The 18,030-nt window shown below is 37.2% G+C and overlaps 1 protein-coding gene across 5 annotated transcripts in view; it reads right to left on the bottom strand.

The window, feature by feature from the left end:
* Positions 1–249: 249 nt before the first annotated feature.
* The window catches only part of LOC126475180 (zinc finger protein 774-like), a 144,739-nt gene continuing 126,958 nt past the window's right edge, over positions 250–18,030 (bottom strand). For 4 of the 5 annotated variants that reach the window (XM_050102813.1, XM_050102814.1, XM_050102815.1 and 1 more), the window contains 3 exons: positions 16,855–17,238; positions 15,175–15,283; positions 250–1,364 (listed from right to left, as the gene is read on the bottom strand). In XM_050102813.1, coding sequence (XP_049958770.1) covers positions 969–1,364; positions 15,175–15,283; positions 16,855–17,238 — 889 coding nt within the window. In that variant the 3' untranslated portion in view covers positions 250–968. The remainder of the gene's footprint in view (positions 1,365–15,174; positions 15,284–16,854; positions 17,239–18,030) is intronic. The other variant, XM_050102818.1, reaches the window with a different exon arrangement.

The following is an 18,030-nucleotide window of genomic DNA, read 5'->3' as shown; positions in this document are numbered from 1 at the left end:
GCATTACAGACTGTGTTAAGTCTTACACTAACATGCCAATGTAAGTGACAAAGAGTGTGAAGAATTACTGTTTATCAACATGTAACTTCACATGCTTGGATTTGGAATAAATAAATGATCACAACAAATTTGTAAAAGATAAAGTGCTCATACATTTTTCTTCACATCAATGTTGCTGTCATATTTTCTTTTATTTATGTTAGATGTTGGTAATGCACAATGATACATTTGTTAAATAAATGCCATAAGAAATGTCTCCAATCTTTCTTTAATTATCTCCAAACGTTGACAACTGATTCTTTATAAGACACAATACACAGGATTAAATTATTGCAAAGGTATATTAATACCAGTAAAATTGTAAACCAGAGTTACTAGGAATTCCAGAAAAGACAAAAATGAACACTTACAAAAGAATCTGAGACTTTTACAATTATGTCTATTGAGTGCTGATTTCAGTAAAAGAAGACTTAATATAACTCCTCAGCTAATGGCATTTTAAAAACATGTTCATCCAGACAAAATTTCTGTATGTGCCCAGCGGTACCCTTCAAACATGCCTAATAAAAGATCAGCAATTTATGACTTGATATATAATTTCTGTCAGTATTGCAGATCAAGGTCCTTCACACACACAAGTATTTACATGTGATAACAAATAGTTAAGTCATCACAAGTCAATACTGTGTATTTATTTCAATAAATTTTTATAAGAAAGAAAATGATAGTAGATTGAAGTTGCACAGCCTGAGTTTTACCTACTATACAATTACAGTTTTATATTTTCCTTTGATTTGCACCAATACTGCAGAATTTACATTCTTTCTTCACTAATGTGTTTTCCGTTTTACAAAGCTTTTATCTTTAGTACTGTATGAAACATAAATATATTACTAAATTTCATTCAAATCATCACTCCAGCTAAAACAAAAGGTCAAGTTTAAAATATCACTCAAGTAACTATCCTGCTAAGAAGCAAGTGATGCACTATTACTTTTTGCATTCTCTTCACTGTCACCATTCATTGCAACAGGTAAAAGACCATTCTTGTGATCGTTTACATGTAAAACAAATCCTTCTCGATTTACAGTTTTGAAGGGGCAGTGAATGCAGGAAAACACACCACTCTGTCCAGGATGTTTTGAGCTTAAATGATTTTTATATGAACTACTCTGTATTGCTGTGTATGGGCAATGTGGACATCGATATGGTCTCTGGCCAGTATGACGCATTATGTGACGACGCAAAGAGTTGTGGTCACCTGTCCGATATGCACACATAGGGCAGGCATGAGGTTTCTCACCAGTATGCTGACGGAGGTGCATCTGCAGCATAGCTCTGCGAGCTGAAGCATGACCGCAAACCTAAAAAAGAAAAGACTGACTGAGGAATACGATCTGCGAACAACAGCTGTGAAGTGTAATTCAGTATAACTGACTTTTCCACCCATGTTATTTTTATGGCTTGAACTAGCCAAAAGAGCAATGGTAGCACAATAAGTTATTGAACACCAAACATCTGACCAGCTTGCTTAATTTCAGTAAATTAGAATTATTCAATCTACTAGTTTGTGGTGTGTTCTTTACCTCATATGCTGGATAACTTTTTACAAGGTGGTTTACAAAAGTAACTGTTTTTCAAAAAGATGCAATAACTTTGGTGCATAGTAAAGTGCAGAGTTGTAATGTGACAAATTCATAATTTTTTATTTATTTATTTTTTAGTTTTGTTCTGAAAGTCTTTAGTCAAAACAGGTACCATGCCAAGAACCACAACCTACCTAGCAGGTGTTTCTACATACAACTGCAATACTGTATCAACTTGATGGGTGATTACATAAAATAATAACAAAATAATAAATCTGAATTAATTTCTAATAACAAAATAAGTAAAAAATAAAGTAATATAAATTTTCTTACAAAATGGAACCTGTAGATCAAAATATTACTAATAATTAGTGTCCTACTCAAATGTCACCAAATAAATAAAATCTAATTATGTACAAATATCAGACTCTATGAATACATGACAGGATGATGATTCCAACACATACATTGCTTTCCATGTCATTCATCCAGTACTGAACTCACAAAGTGTTATGTACTATAGTGACATTCTATTGTTTATTGTTAATATAGTGTAAAGGTCAAATTTGTGGGAGATGTCTGGTTTTTGTTAATGTACGCCTCAGTTCACATGAAATGCCCTCAGTTGTTGTGAAGCTTGTGAAAATGCCAAATGCTCGAATTTTAATCTGAAGTAGCAAGATGCCTAAACATCTTATATACGGCTAAAACTGCAAGAAACTTTATTCTTATACCATGGAATGTAGTGCAATTTAATCGGGTGATGCTACGGGTATTAGATTAGGAAATGAGACACTTAAAGTAGTAAATGAGTTTTGCTATTTGGGGAGCAAAATAACTGATAATGGTTGAAGTAGAGAGGATACAAAATGTAGACTGGCAATGGCAAGAAGAGAAATTTGTTAACATCGAGTATAGATTTAAATGTCAGGAAGTCGTTTCTGAAAGTATTTGTAAGGAGTGTAGCCATGTATGAAAGTGAAACATGGACAAAAAATAGTTTGGACAAGAAGAGAATAGAAGCTTTCGAAATGTGGTGCTACAGATGAATGCTGAAGATTAGATGGGTAGATCACATAACTGATGAGGAGGTATTGAATAGAATTGGAGAGAAGAGAAATTTGTGGCACAACTTGACTAGAAGAAGGAATTGGTTGGTAGGACATGTTCTGAGGCATCAAGGGATCACCAATTTAGTATTGGAGAACAGTGTGGAGGGTAAAAATCATAGAGGGAGACCAAGAGATGAATACACTAAGCAGATTCAGAAGGATGTAGGCTGCAGTATGTACTGGGAGATGAAGCAGCTTGCATAGGATAGAGTAGCATGGAGAGCTGCATCAAACCAGTCTCAGGACTGAAGACCACAACAACAACAACTTGACTTTTTCCACACTCCTGTAGGGAATCTACAGAACACGACAAATGATAGCCTGAATGGATGAATGCTAGCTACATGGAATGACAGGCACAAACAGGGAAAAGAAAAGAAAGCTTCACTTTAAGGACATTTCCACAACACTTGGACAGTTCTTAGTTGGAAAAGTATTTAATGAGTTGGAAAAAAATCAGTAAATTGTTTTCAGAAATCCCTGTTTTGAAACTTTCTGCCAGAATGGGACTTGAACCTGGAAACTTACCTTGCTGCAAAAAGGCAAAGTTTCGAGTTAAAGCCCTGACATGGAGGCACTGGCAGAAGTAAGGCAGTGAGGGCAGGTTGTGAGTTGTGCCAGGGTAGATCAGTCAGCAGGAGTATTTTCTGCTAAACTCAAAGGTTTAGGTTTTGAGTTCCAGTCTGGCACACACTTTTCTTTGACCACGCAGTTCCAATAAACCATTTGTCAGAAGCAGAGACAGAAAAACAGTATATTATAAAGGAAGAAAACAACCATAAATGACTGCTCTCAGGCAACATCTACATGCAGATACCGTACGCACAAGGTGTTTAGCTCTTCTTTAAATTATTTCTATAATAGTTTGGATTCAAATTCCACAACTATATCAAGCTAATAGCAGTAATAGGAAAGATGACTTAACACAATATGGCACAGAAGAGGATGGGAGAACCCCTGTTTAATTATGAAAGTCCACTACAGTCAAGATACCAAACTACATATCTAGAACTACATTCATATAATGAAGTGTAAACAAAGTTGAATCTCTTCCTAGTATTGAACACAGAAAAAAATACAGATAAAATCATACGATGGTAATCCCAAAAGTAAAGTCTCCTATTTTTTTACAAGTACATAGACCTGTTTATTTCCACAATGGTTTACATCAGTTTACAGCATGAACATTCAGCTATTTTTTGACATAATCACCATTTCTGTCAATGCATTTTTGTAGACGCTGTGGCAGTTTTTGTATGCCCATGTCATACCAGCTCGCCGCCATGCTGTTCAGAAAGTTATGAACCTCTTCTTTCACTTTGTTGTCGAAGGTGAATCTCTGGGACCACAATTAACACTGACAGGTCCTGTGAGACTCTGAAAAAACTCAAATGGGCAATTCAGAACCAGAGAAGAGGAATGCTGAACAAGGGCGTACACATTCTCCATGACAATGCTCACCCACACATCGCTCGGCAAACTGTTTCTCTCCTGCAACAGTTTCAGTGGAACATAATCACCTACCCACCCTATAGTCCTGACCTGGCAACCAGCGACTATCACCTGTTCCCTAGGTTAAAAGACCATTTGGCCGGAAAGCGATTCAGCTCCGACAACGAGGTGAAAGAAGAGGTTCATAAGGTAATTATGTCAAAAAATAGCTAAATGTTCAAGGTGTAAACTGATGTAAACCACTGTAGAAATAAACAGTTCTATGTACTTATAAAAAAAAAGTAGGAGACCTTACTTTTGGGATTCCCTCGTATGAACAAAATTCGCTTTTCTGAGAAGGTTAGTGAGAATGAAGAGATATAATGAAACAGTTAGAACCAAATTCAACGGTCTCTTTCTAAATATAACAAAATGCATTACACATACTGACAAAGACAAGACCTGCACCAATAAAGGTTTCAGTTTCAATACAGAGATTGCGAAAACTATTCAATCAGTAAGATATAGTTATTTGTCTGGCAACAAAAGTGTATCTAGCAAAGCACTGGTAACTCATGCTAGTTTTATTGGTCCCTTTGATCCATGATCCACCTCTCCATAATAAACATGTGAAAATAATACAGTAATAACAGAAAACGTTTGAGGTGTGTGTAGCAAGAATTTTTAATTACTAATATATTTAAATCTTTCTGTTCAACGATATCCAATAAAGTACTTCAGAGTGGAATACCATTTTTATAATGACAGGTTTTTAACAGTATTAAGTGTGAACTGAGTGAAATAGAAAAATCAATTAAACACACAAGTTTTGATGGCGGGGTTCCAACAATATTATGAAATGGATAGACAGCTACTAACATAAAGATGACATGTCGCGTTGTAAACAGGCAAAACAATAAGACTGTTACACACAACAATTTTGACCAATTCCTTCTCTGGAAAGGAAAACACACACACCTTCACATAAAGCAAGTACAACTGTGTTGTGGCCAGTCCTGGGTGAGCACTTTGCTTTACCGAAGCCCCACAACACAGTTACTGTTTACAGCCATTGCATGAATATGAAAATGTCTGATGTAGAATATACGAGTGTAGAATTGAGAGATAACTCCACATACTCAACAGAGAAAAGGCTACTGCATATGATGAGTTGCTGTTAGATAATATATCAAATGCATGGAAAAAGCGGAACCTGTTTGATGACAGTCCATTGTAGGTTACATCGAGTCTAAGAAGAATATCAAGAAGTTTCACATGACAGATGTCTGCAATCATCAACCATGAGAGGTTAAGCTTTTCCACTAACAAAAACTAAACAAACACACACACAATGAAACTCTGCAAGGAAACAAACTTCTCCAACCTAATAGTCGAGGGTGGATTCCAACAAATTCACAAAATTTTAAATGCTTAGCACACTTGTGTTGCTAGCTAAAATAAATGGCACGTCCTCCATTAAACTCTCTACAGCCTTCTCGACACACTGCACTTCATTAAAATATGCTATATGTACATCATAGACACCACAAAGATCTGAATCCTCATGATGGAGTAAAAAGCCATGGATCAGAGGAATTTTCCCTCCTTTGGAGAGAGATTGAATCTCTATGACCAAATGGACGAATGGTATGGCGGAATGGTTGGTTTCACTGGGTAGAGCTTATAGATAGTAAATTCAGGCCAAAAATTAACCTAGCAGGGCATAACTTTCCTTTCAGCTAAAAGACAATGTCTTACAGAGACTGGGCATCATTTTCTATAGCGTGTCACCAGTACATCACTGAATGTCATTTCAGATTTCTTGTTATTAAGAATACTGATGTGCTCTGACATTCAACTGCTGCTATTTCCTCACCTTAATTTTGTAGCAAGTGGAAGAAGTGTTCTGGGTCACATTCTGTGCTGAATGCTCTTGACGAATTGCTTGGAGAATAGATGAGAAAATTCATCCCTTTTTTATGCTTCACTTGCTCCAATGTCTTAAGGATCACATAGCTCCAATGTCTTAAGGATCACATACAGTTATGCAGTGTAAACTGTTAATTTGTCTGGTAGGCAGATCCTGAAGTCATGGTCACAAGAAATGACAGTGTAGCCAATAATGTCCCCCTGCTTAGATCTGACTGTATACACTGTGATAAAATTGCAGTGCTTGCATAAGAAACTTAAAAAAGACACTTGAGAAAAACTACATTCAGAATGCTCTCCTTTTCAAAAGTTGTAGAATCTGAAATAACACTGGGCCTCGTAACAAGCAAAGGTGGTGATTTGTTCCAGTCTTGGCACAAGCCATTAAATTAGGAGTTTGGAACTCCCAAAATGTATCTGTTAGGCAGGATCCCAAAGGGCCACATTGTTCACTAATGTTTATTAAGCTGGCACTGCATGGATGCATAGGCAATATCACTTTGTGATGTGAACTGATAAATTTTATACTCTCTTCATACCTTAAGGAGGTGCTACCTTATGGAAAGTGATGGACCCAGACCTCAGCATAGAGACTAGTCTTCAATAACTCAGTGTCTAAGCTGACTCCCTCATGACACTTCTTGACAGATTAAAACTGTGTGCTGGACCGAGATTCAAACTTGGGACCTTGGTCTTGGGGCAAGTGCTCTACTGACTCAGCTATCGAAGCATGACTCACGACCTGTCCTCACAGTCTGACTTCTGCCAGTACCTCGTCTCCTACCTTTCAAACATCACTGCCCCACAAACCTTGCATGACTAGCACTCCTTGAAGAAAGGATATTGCAGACATATGGTTTAGGTACACTCTGGGGGAGTTTCCTGAATGAAATTTTCACTCTGCAGTGGCACACAGATTTAATTCACCAGAAAGCCTCACATCAGTGCACACTCCACTGCAGAGTGAGAATTTCATTCTGTAAAAAACCCCAGGCTGTGGCTAAGCCACATTTCCATAATATCCTTTCTTCTGGGAGTGCTAGCCTTGCAACATTCACAGGCGAGCTTCTGTGAAGTTTGGAAGGAAGGAGATGAGGTATTGGTGGATGTATAGCTGTGAGGATGGGTCATGAGTCATGCTTGGACAGCTCAGTTGGTAGAGAACTTAGCTGCGAAAGGAAAGTCCCGAGTTCAAGTCTCAGTCTGGCACATAGTTTTAATCTGACAGGAAGTTTCATATCAGCACACACTCCACTACAGAATGAAAATTTTATTCTGACTCCCTCATAGTGGATTGCACCAATGGTTTTCAGGGAGGATGACCAAGCAGACCTATTCACTGTGGAACCACAATGAAGCCAAGACCATACAACAGTTCTACAGAATTGGAGCAGATGTGCTGCCTGCTCCCGTCACCTTACAACAAACACCCTTTTAAATGTTGAGATCATCGAGTGAAAGCTATCAGATCCCTCAAGTGTTGTAACCAGGCAAGTTTATCACTGAAATTGAGACTTGGAAACCTTGTTGATTCTTTAAAGTTTAAAACTGTATGCCTCATTCTGAATTTTGGAAGATTAAAAACACAGTGTGAATGTTTAAAAGCAGCACACAGATTTTTCAGCTGAAAATTTAAAGCCAGTGTTTTCCACCTACTTCTCCAATCTCTTAACTATTAGTGACAACTACCATGTTGATGCAGGAATACTGGAAGAAGAATAGAGAATTAGGATATAAATCTACAAATAAGGAGCACTGAAAAAGAATGCTTATTGTTGTTTATACTATTTACAGCGATTTTTAAAAAGGTTCCATTTCAACTATTACCTTGAGGGGCAAATGATTTTGGACATTACCAGCTCTAACCCTAAAATAACTAGGAGGGAGGGCTATATAATAACAGTGAGAAGTCCCTTGAAGCCCTGTATCTGATTAAGGAGATTATGTCTTGAAGTAGCATTGTATACTTTTTCAAGGTAAAAGAAAATACCAATTAGGTAATATATGCACAGCCAAGTGCACATAACAGCCACCATCTACAAGATCAGAATATTTAAGGCAGAATAAGATCTTCAAAGCTGCACTGATGGAGACTAAGAAACTGTCTCAGATCCAGACAAGGTGTACTTTGATATTTTGCACCATGGTCTGCCCCCACACAACTGGTGCAAGCAATGCTATAATGCATACTCAAACATATACAGTCCATCCCAGGTTACAGAAGGGGAATTAAAGTGACTTTTCCCATGAGTTGGGGAAGCTATCTTGCTTTTGAAGTTAAAAAGTGATCACAAAATGCTGCAGTGCATTTTATAATTAACTGCATTAGATATGTCGCTTGCTACAGACAATGCTGAGTCCAGTTCCCATACAGAGGAAGGAAAGTTGTACATTTTGTCATTTACAGAACTGGAATTCCAACTGCTCCTCTCAGTGATCACTCACTCACTCATGATAGAAGGCTGGATTCTGACAGGCAGTAGTGTTCATTGAAGTCTTTTGCTATGTCTCCTTTGCTGGTCTGAAGAATGTTGTTCCTCACCACAGCATAAATCGGGCACCATCTCTAAAATCCTCTTCATGGCCTCTCATATCTGTTCTGGTTTGATGGAACAATTGATTAAACTTGCAAACTGTTGCCATGATCTATACTTGCACTCTTTAATGACATATCAAAATTGTGCCTTCTTGATCCAAATAATTGTGACGTACTTAGAAATCAAACTGTATTTAAACCTTCACAGACGTTCTTGTTCACCTGCCTCTAGTAGCAGAGTAACATTCCTCAAACTAACATGAAAGAGACTGCCTTCTTATCTGTCCTGAACAATTTGATACAGATGCATTCCCAGGAAGGTGAATCCATACAAATAATGCTATTAACCCATTCCTGGATGCTGTTTCTACATTCACTTAGCTGGCTGTACAACATCTTGCTGAGCACTCACGTTGATGGATTTTTACAGACACTGCTCTGTTTGATAGGTGTACCCAGATTGGGAACTGATTACTGCACTGCAAATTGCCAACCACTCCCAAATCAGCAGTTTTGGAAAACATATTGCAGGTGATGGTGGAAAACAGCCCTAGACCAGTGCTGAAGTGCAAATGCTGTCCCATTTCCATGAGGTGTGAGATGTCTCATAACATGAAACTTTCAGCAACTTGACCTGAGGAACAGGAGGTAGTGGAATCCTTCATAACATGACATAAATCTCCCTGCCCCCATGCGCGTGCGCGCGCACGCACGCACGCACGCACACACACACACACACACACACACACACACACACACACACACACACACAAGGAATGGGTGAATCAGCTATTTGAAAAGATTAGTGAGATCATCTTAATCAATTTGGTGATAAGGGGGCATAAGGATCAAACATGGTTTCTTGATGCATTTTTACTGTTACAGACACTGCTTGTGGGTTGGTGGTGGGGAGATAGGAGAAGAGTGGCATACAAACTTTGCAAAAGTAGCCACTTCTACTTAACCTTTGTCACACTGAGGCATCCTTACTGTGGTGGTCACAACTCCTTAGCACAGGGATGACAGATAATTTAAAATAAATCTCATGCAAACACAAGCAGAAGGATTTATACAGTGGTAGGAATCTCAAGTGCTTAAAAAAATGTTGCTCACCAGAAATTGTCCGGGAAATTGATTGAAATGGAAGGAAAGGGATAGTTCTAATGGCAGCTTGGACTAACAACTGTAAATAACAAAAGTGCACTTGACCATTCAGTAGTGAATAAGCAGTATACAGCAGTGGACATATTGCGACAATGTATCAACACTGTTGTGTCAGATATCACAATGGAGCAATATCTTTAAGTCAAGGTTCGAGATATTCTCCAGAATGTTCTGAAAAAGAGAAACGTATGTGCAAAGTCTGCACTGAACATTCTTGCCTCCCCAACAAAAATAATGCATGGACACCAGCTGTGACTTAATTGAAATGCAAAATGTGGCAATTTTTTTCTGGAAAAATCATCATGGCTGACAAGACTGATAGATTACTATTGTCACCTCACTCATGACTAACAATATATTTATGGCAAACTGACCAGTATGTTTGAATAATGAAAAAAGCTACTTTTGATGACAAATGTAAACAGAAAATTACAGCCCCGTAGGAGAATAGTTTTCAGACTGGACTATTACCCAGCAAAAAGAGGTACACTGTCTTGTATCCACCTAAAAGCTGTTACGTCTAGGGCTCAGAATGCCTGCTCTGAACTGAAGCTGGTTCAGTAATTCCTAGTGGTAGAAGTCTGATCCTTATTTATGTTGTAACCAGCTTCTGAACTTATACACATGTCATAAATGTCAAAGTAGTAGGGAAAGGAAGAGGGTAGCATCCGACAATGTGCAATTACTATTATTTGTTGGTGGAACTGACACACTGAAGTGAGAAAAGTAGCACAAGATTCAAAAAAGGGTCTGGTGAGTATTTATATGAAAATGAGTTCAGATGCTGTAGCAGTTCAGTCTCATCATGAGTCCAAACAGTGAAATATTTCCAGTATCTTAGAAGTAAATGAGAGGCTGAGTATAAATGGAACTGAATGGAGCCCTCTTTCAGTGACCCATCTAAATGATGGCATAAGAGATAGCCAGCCAGTTTCTCCTTGTTGTAAAATGGTTTTTGACTGATATATAACTAACTAATTTAAAAGAAAGTTTCATTTTAGGCTGTTCTGGGTAGAGGAGTAGCCAGTAGCATGTGTATCGTGAACTTTAGACTGAATGCACACAAATTTCAAATGCTTCATAAAATAGTAAGTGTCTATAATACACAGCTCAATCTTTTGTCCAAGAAATAGTAGATGGCATATTATTAATTTTAGCTACTTACTTCTATTACTATATTCCCTAATTTGTTTTGCATCCCTGCAAGTTTTCCTTCATGCTATAATCTATTTTTGTGAGGGAGGTAAATTTTGGGTAAGTTGTTTAATTTATATGGAATCCAGAAATTAACCATGAACACAATTCACTGTACAAAATAAATAGAAACAGGCACACACATTCATATAACGCAATGTAATGAAACCCACTACATTCACCATTATATTGAAAACCATTAAAAACACACATCCAATCCATTCCTCAATATTTACTATGTTAAACAGAGAAAGAGAGAGAGAGAGAGAGAGACTGTGTGTGTGTGTGTGTGTGTGTGTGTGTGTGTGTGTGTGTGCGCGAGCGCACGCGTGCGTGCACACCCTTTGAAGTAACATGCACTTCACTAAAGTGATTTTTTGTAACACTGTTTTTGAGAAGGGGAAAAATTGGCCAAATGTATATGCATAAGCAACATGATTATTTACAATGAGGTTAAAAGCTTGTCCTAAGAGTTATCTTTGAGGACCTTTTATGGAATAATTTTCTCATTTATACGATCAGTTTTGGAGCTCTGTAACTTACAGAGAGTGATTTTCCTCTTTCTAAACCAGTTACTTGCATCTTTGCATCATACTTTACCAGTCAGCTTCTTGCCTATCTGACAGCACATTACCCATTTCTACTGTCTACTGGGACTACTCCCTCCCTCTTTGACAGTGTACTGGCAGGAGAAAGGGAGCTTGTTCTTTGTAACTTCCTTATGCTTTGTTGGGAATACAGACATATTAAAAAATGGCATGAAATGCACTGTCGAGAAAAGTAAGATCATGTTAGTAACCACAGAAGATGAAGAAGACAACGGACAAATTAATACTGAAAGATAGAACATTGAAACTGTGGACAACTTTAAATATCTAGGATGCATGATAATGGAGAATGCAATGATTAAGGCAGAAATAAGCAAATGGGTACAACGGAGCAATGCATTCAACCAATGTGTGATGGGTTTAGTCTGGCGAATGCCAATGAAGTGTAAGCATTTCATGTAAGTGATGTACTTTACACCCATATTGACATATGCTTTCGAGACTGGGACAGCGATAAAAAAAAAAAAGCAAGGAGTAGAATCCAAACCAGTGAAATGAAATTCCTAAGAAGTTGTCAGGGAAAATGAGGAGAGGCTGAGCGAGAAATGAAGCCATTAGGGGGCAATTGGAGTAGAAAGGTTGAATGACAGAAAGGAGAAGAGTAGGTTAAAGTAGTTTAGACATGTAAAGAGAATGGAAGATGAAAGAAAACCAAAATAAACGAATCTGAGAGCAAGAGAGAGACTCAGAGAGAATTGGATGACTTGATAAAGACCATTTAAAAAAGGAGGAATCTGAGCTGGAACAAAAGAGTTACAGAAGAAGAATGGTGGAAAGATGGGGGAAAGAGGAGAAGACCATAAATGCCCAAACACAAAATGATGCTGGGTAAAGGGGAAATAATGTGGAAGATAGCATATTATGTTATTCCTTCATGTCTTTCATCATAAAATTTGGTAAGTACAAAAAAAGAGGTGCTGTTCTGATGTGAACTTATACTGTGCTTTCCAGACTACTTTGAAAATACAGCATTATCTGACACTTGACTATTGGTCATCAGTTATCCTCATAAGCTTCCCTCACCCTTGATGTTCCACACTCTCAAGAGTGTAATAATGACAATGCTTAATCCTGAAGTGACTTGATGTCCACCTTCCACTTCTGATTCTATGACAAAATGTTGTACTTTAAAATAAAATAGTGTTGGAACTATGTACTGAATGCACTTTTAACTGAGATTTCAGTACAAATGTCAAGTATAAATATGGCAAGGGAAGTTCTGGCAGAATGTAAATACAGCTGAACACACAATGTCAGGACTGCAGTTTGGCAGGTGGACTGGTTGCCAGAAAGTAAGTAATTTAGGACTAAAGGTCCGGTATAATGATCTCTATAGTCATCTGCATCATATTCCATATAAAATAATGTCAGTTTTTTCACAATCATGAGGTAATGCTAAGCAAGTTTGACAAGCAGCATCTGGCCATGATGCATATCCATGCTTCTTCAGTGTTTTCATGCCATCTAGCAATCAATATTTGAACTACAGCCTCTGCTGATGAACACAATCATGTGGGAAACACTGACAAAGTGCGGACTTTCAGGATGGCCAAACATGCTTCCATTTTTATGAGTATTGACCCCAAACTATTAATTACAAATGATATGACTTTTAGCTTGAAACCAGTCCCATGAAAAAAAGCAGATTTCGTGTCATATCACACCTTAATGATTCTAGTGTGTTTAACATACTGCCACTGAACAAACATAGCTGGTACTAGTAGGCTTTGTTTCTTCAAGTTTAGGATTTTAATGTATCAAACAATGGAAACTCCAGGGCAGAATAACAACAACATGGAATGGATAAATTGCAAATCACCACATAGAGGAGGCACAGAGTTCCAGATAGGCACAATGAAAAGAATGCTATAAACATGTCAGCTTTCAGACAAGGTTGTTCTTCAGAAGTAGAAAACACACACAGTCATGCGTCAACAACTCTAGTGGCCATATATGGGTGAACTGTTCTTGTCTGATTGTGTGGAAGTTTTCTACTACTGAAGAAGAATCTTGTCTGAAAGGTGAAATATTATAGCATTTTTTTTTCATCGTCTCTCTCTGCAACTCAATGACTCCTCTATGTGGTGTGCAGTAATCTATCCGAGCTTTAATATATTTCTGTCAGGGTTAAATTCAGTTGAGGAACATTCAAAAATTTTAATGTCCTCAAAACACAGATGTCATTTAAGACGCAGCATGAGTTAAGAATGAACAATGATGTGAAGAGGTGCTCTCTATGACCTTCCGAAACAACTGCAATGTCAGTTGTATAACATGATCTAGGGATACTGGAACCTTGGCTGAAAGCAGATTTCAACAATTGTGGACCACATTTTTGGTTGTAAATAGCTAAAAAATGAAATTAAATTTATGTGGTGGCATTTGTAAAAGAGGAAGAAACGGTGTGTACTGGTAAAACTTACAGAATCTGAGCTACTTTCTTAAGGCAAGACTGGCCAAAAAACTGGCAGTGGACAGCGAAATAAGCTCTACTAATGCCTGTATTATAATCAGGATGATACAATTACTTGAATGTACATTCACATGAATGTATTGAAGAGTATTACATGTGATTTGTGATGTCTGCCCCTAAGTCTATCTATTTAACAATTTTACGTTTGATTTTAGCTCTATATTGCTGTAAATTGCCATCCACTGTGTAAGGGTACAGATGTCGATCATGTACTTGATGAATCAAATCTATCCTTAAACTTCTTTTCCACAGTGCAGCAGCATTGCTGATGCAGATGCCCCATAGTTCTAGAAGGGAGAGGTTGGCACCTGGAGATCGTTTGGTGTGAAGAGTGAGTTAGTCACATGAGGACCATCATGCAAGTACAATGTGTTATGTATGTGCGATCATGGTTAAAGTAATAATTTTGAAGCGTACGATTAATTTCATATCAGGGGCGTTGTTATGTACATTAGTTAAACTGTAATGAATCAGCAATGACAAATGATAAATGAGTGAATGCAACTGTAATGTGAGTGTGATCAGAACAAGTAGGGACATAACACTTGAAATTAAAGTAAAATAAACTAACCGTGTTGTATAAAACATATTGCAAACTCTTCATTATTATTATTATTATTATTATAATATTTTGGAGGGGACTTAGTAATAGAACTGCAGGAGAATAGGTAGGCTTGCATCATATGCTCACAGCCAGAACTTCAGTTATAGGCATATTTACCTTGAGAGCAAGTTCGTCCTTCAAAACTAGCCATTTATGAATGTCCAATGCCTAATTTTCCAATGAGCCAAAATACAGTGAATAATAATCATGTGTAAATCAACAAATAATATGGAGTGGCACCTTACAACTGATTAGAAAGTTGTTTCAGCTTATCTAAAATAATTCAAAGAATATGCAAAATGCCTAAATCAGTACATCTCTACAGGGATTTTAAAATGGCTCTTTTCGAAGATGAGTTCTCATGACCTAAAAATGAAAGTGGTATTTGTTCACCTTTCTAGAGTAATGACAGGTCAAACAAGATACTAATACAAACAGCCCTTCATGTAGTGTAAAGTATTGGCACTTTGAAAGCTAATGTATTTGCAGCATTGATATTAAATTCTAAATTTGAGGTTTATTTATGAATGTACTCACATGACAAACATAAGGCCGCAGCTTGCTGTGGACAGCCTGTATATGTTTCTTTAAGCATTTTGAATCGGCATATGTTTTGAGACATATGTCACATTGTTTGGTTGCATACCTTAAAACCAAGAAAACCCTGATCAAAATCAACTTATCTGTAAATTAAGTAAAATGCTAAAACACTGAGACTTATTACACTACAATCAGTAAATAAACATTATTAATAATTTAGAGTGAAGAGCCTCAAATACGGCACACAAATGGTACCAAGAATTACTTGATGTGGAGAGGAGCTGTTATGCCCATTTGTTCTAGGAAGCCATCTAACTTCACAAGCATTACCATTGTCTCAACAAGAAAGAGGAAAGACTCAAGAAAAACAAAACCTGGATTCTGCTGCTACAAAGAATGGTTATTGCAGGCAACAAGGAGAAAACTACAACAGTAACAACCAGGGAAAGGCCCTTGAACAATGATTAGATGTCCAGGAACTCAACTCCAGTGTGCCACCAGCATCTGAGGGTGAATCTTTGACAAAGCCAGCCATGAAACAAATGTTGGTTGAAGATCCCAAGATGAGTGCTAACAGCCAACATGTGCTTAAATTATTAGCCTTTTTTTTAAAAAAAAAATATGTAAAACTGAGGAAAATACTAGTAAGTCCATTCTCTACTGGTGTTCTACAAAATTCATGAAACAAAAAATTTGTCCAGAAGAATGGGAGCAGATAAAATAATTTAATAAATTAAGTGCAGTGCAGAAAAAACTAAGAAACAAATTTAAGTGACTAGAGTAAAAATCTTCATAGAATAATATACAATGACTGAAAAAGGATTAAGTAAACACCCTGATGAAAAAAATATAATGTGTGGCACAGGCACACAAAAACTATGGAATGGGAGATACAAGCTGTCATACCAATAACAAACAGGACTAAAATAGCAAAAGTATTTTTGTTCTTTTGTAGGGGGAGAGAGAAAGTTGTTGGCAAGGTGGTATTGCTGAGGGAAGTAAGTATAGATGATAAAGAAAAGCATTTGCCAATGAAGAACGCATGAATAGTTTAAATGCTTCAAAGACAGCTGGGTGTCTGTGAACGACAACAAGCTTTTCGAACAATTTTTGTATGGCTTCCTGTACGATCACTGTCCACAAATCCTACTCCACTGGCCCTGACACTTGTGATTCCTATTTCCTTCATAAAATCAATTTCCAAGAGAAAGAATAGCATTTTAATTCCACGAAATACAAGTGAACTGAATACTATTTAGCTTCTTCCATAACCCTACAGAGAGTTCAAAAAAGTTTAAATTCCACATCCTGAAGTCAATAAGTTTCTCTCCAGTCTTTCAGATGAAAACTTATCAAACATTGAAATGCACCTTTATGTCATCTACTCATTTTCCCAATACTACTTCCATCAATCAGTTTGGAATATATCTGTCCATTATGCATTATCATTTATTTAAAATTATCTTTGTTAAGTGTTAAAAAATAAGTGCTACAAAAATATTTTGTATAAGATGTTAGCATAGTAAAATTATATTAGGCAGAATTTAAAAAGATCACATAGAACATGGAACTAATTTTGTCTTCTGTAATAGTATTCTGCTATTTAGCCATCAAAACTGCACAGTATGATAATATAGCGGAACAGTAAACTACATTAAAACATTGAAAGTAACCAACCAACGAGGAAGATCATCAGTCTTGCGATTCATATGTATGACCCGATGGTTGCGTAACTGGGCTGCTTGCTTGAAACCTTTGCCACAGTCTGGACAATGAAAAGACCGAACTTCGCCATGAGTCTGCATATGTGCAACCATCCGTGTAATTACTGCAGTACGATACTTCTTACAAACAGGGCACACAAGCAGCCCAGCATCTTGACTGTGTGCAACCCACAAATGCATGGCACATCCTCTCCAGCGGTTGAACATCATTTTACATTCTGTGCAACGAAACTGTTGCTGGCTTCCAGTCACACGACTTTCTGGCATGTGACATTCTAAATGAATAGCAAGTGCTTCAGCTGATGCAAATTTGTGGTGGCAGCCATCTTTCGTGCATCTGCAACAACAAAAGTTTGCCCGTTACTAGCGGAAAAGAAACAAGTACAATAAATGTTTGAATATAGTCTCAAGGCACAATATTTTAATACAATGTGTCAAGTGGTACAAACTCTATGAGATTTGGGCAGAGTACTTCCTAGCCATTATATAGAGATAAATACTTTCATGTGGTTGACAGTAACAGTACTGCCTGTCAATGAGACAATCCCATGCCATATGTTTCCAAAAATTTCAAATCTACTTCATGGCACAACAGGCATTATTTATCCTCCTTCTATCATATTATATGTGTAACACATACGGTCACTCAGAAACTATAACATTGATATCATTTTGTAATCAGTAGTGATGAAAAAGCTTATAAATGTTCAGGATGTAATCATATGTACAAATCAGTTTGTGATATGACTGTAAAATGGCTTGTTCCACATTATTTCGACCTATCTACAAAATGATCCATGGAACATGTGACTAACTGAACATTCTACTTGAACCAAATCAGTATGTTATTTATCAGGTCATGCACACAAACCAAATATCTGATTCAAAGTCACAACTGGAAAGAGGGGAGGTTTGCAATTTTTCGTTCTATCATGCAGTGTAATGAAGTGCATGAATAACTTCCCAGATTTTCTCCTTTTTAAGTGCATAAGTACACTGTGAATGGCAAACAATTAGTTAAAAATCTGAAAAAGTTGCATATCTACTTGTAAGTGCTGAAAGAAAATGCAATTAGAAGAACTCATTGATAGGGTGGAAGTTAGTAAATGAGTATTGTAGTGTTCCATCA

The sequence above is a fragment of the Schistocerca serialis genome, chromosome 4 (genome assembly GCF_023864345.2).
Source record: "Schistocerca serialis cubense isolate TAMUIC-IGC-003099 chromosome 4, iqSchSeri2.2, whole genome shotgun sequence".
Taxonomy (NCBI): Eukaryota; Metazoa; Arthropoda; class Insecta; order Orthoptera; family Acrididae; genus Schistocerca; species Schistocerca serialis.
Note: the sequence above shows the minus strand (reverse complement) of the source record. Positions and strands in the feature narration are given on the sequence as shown.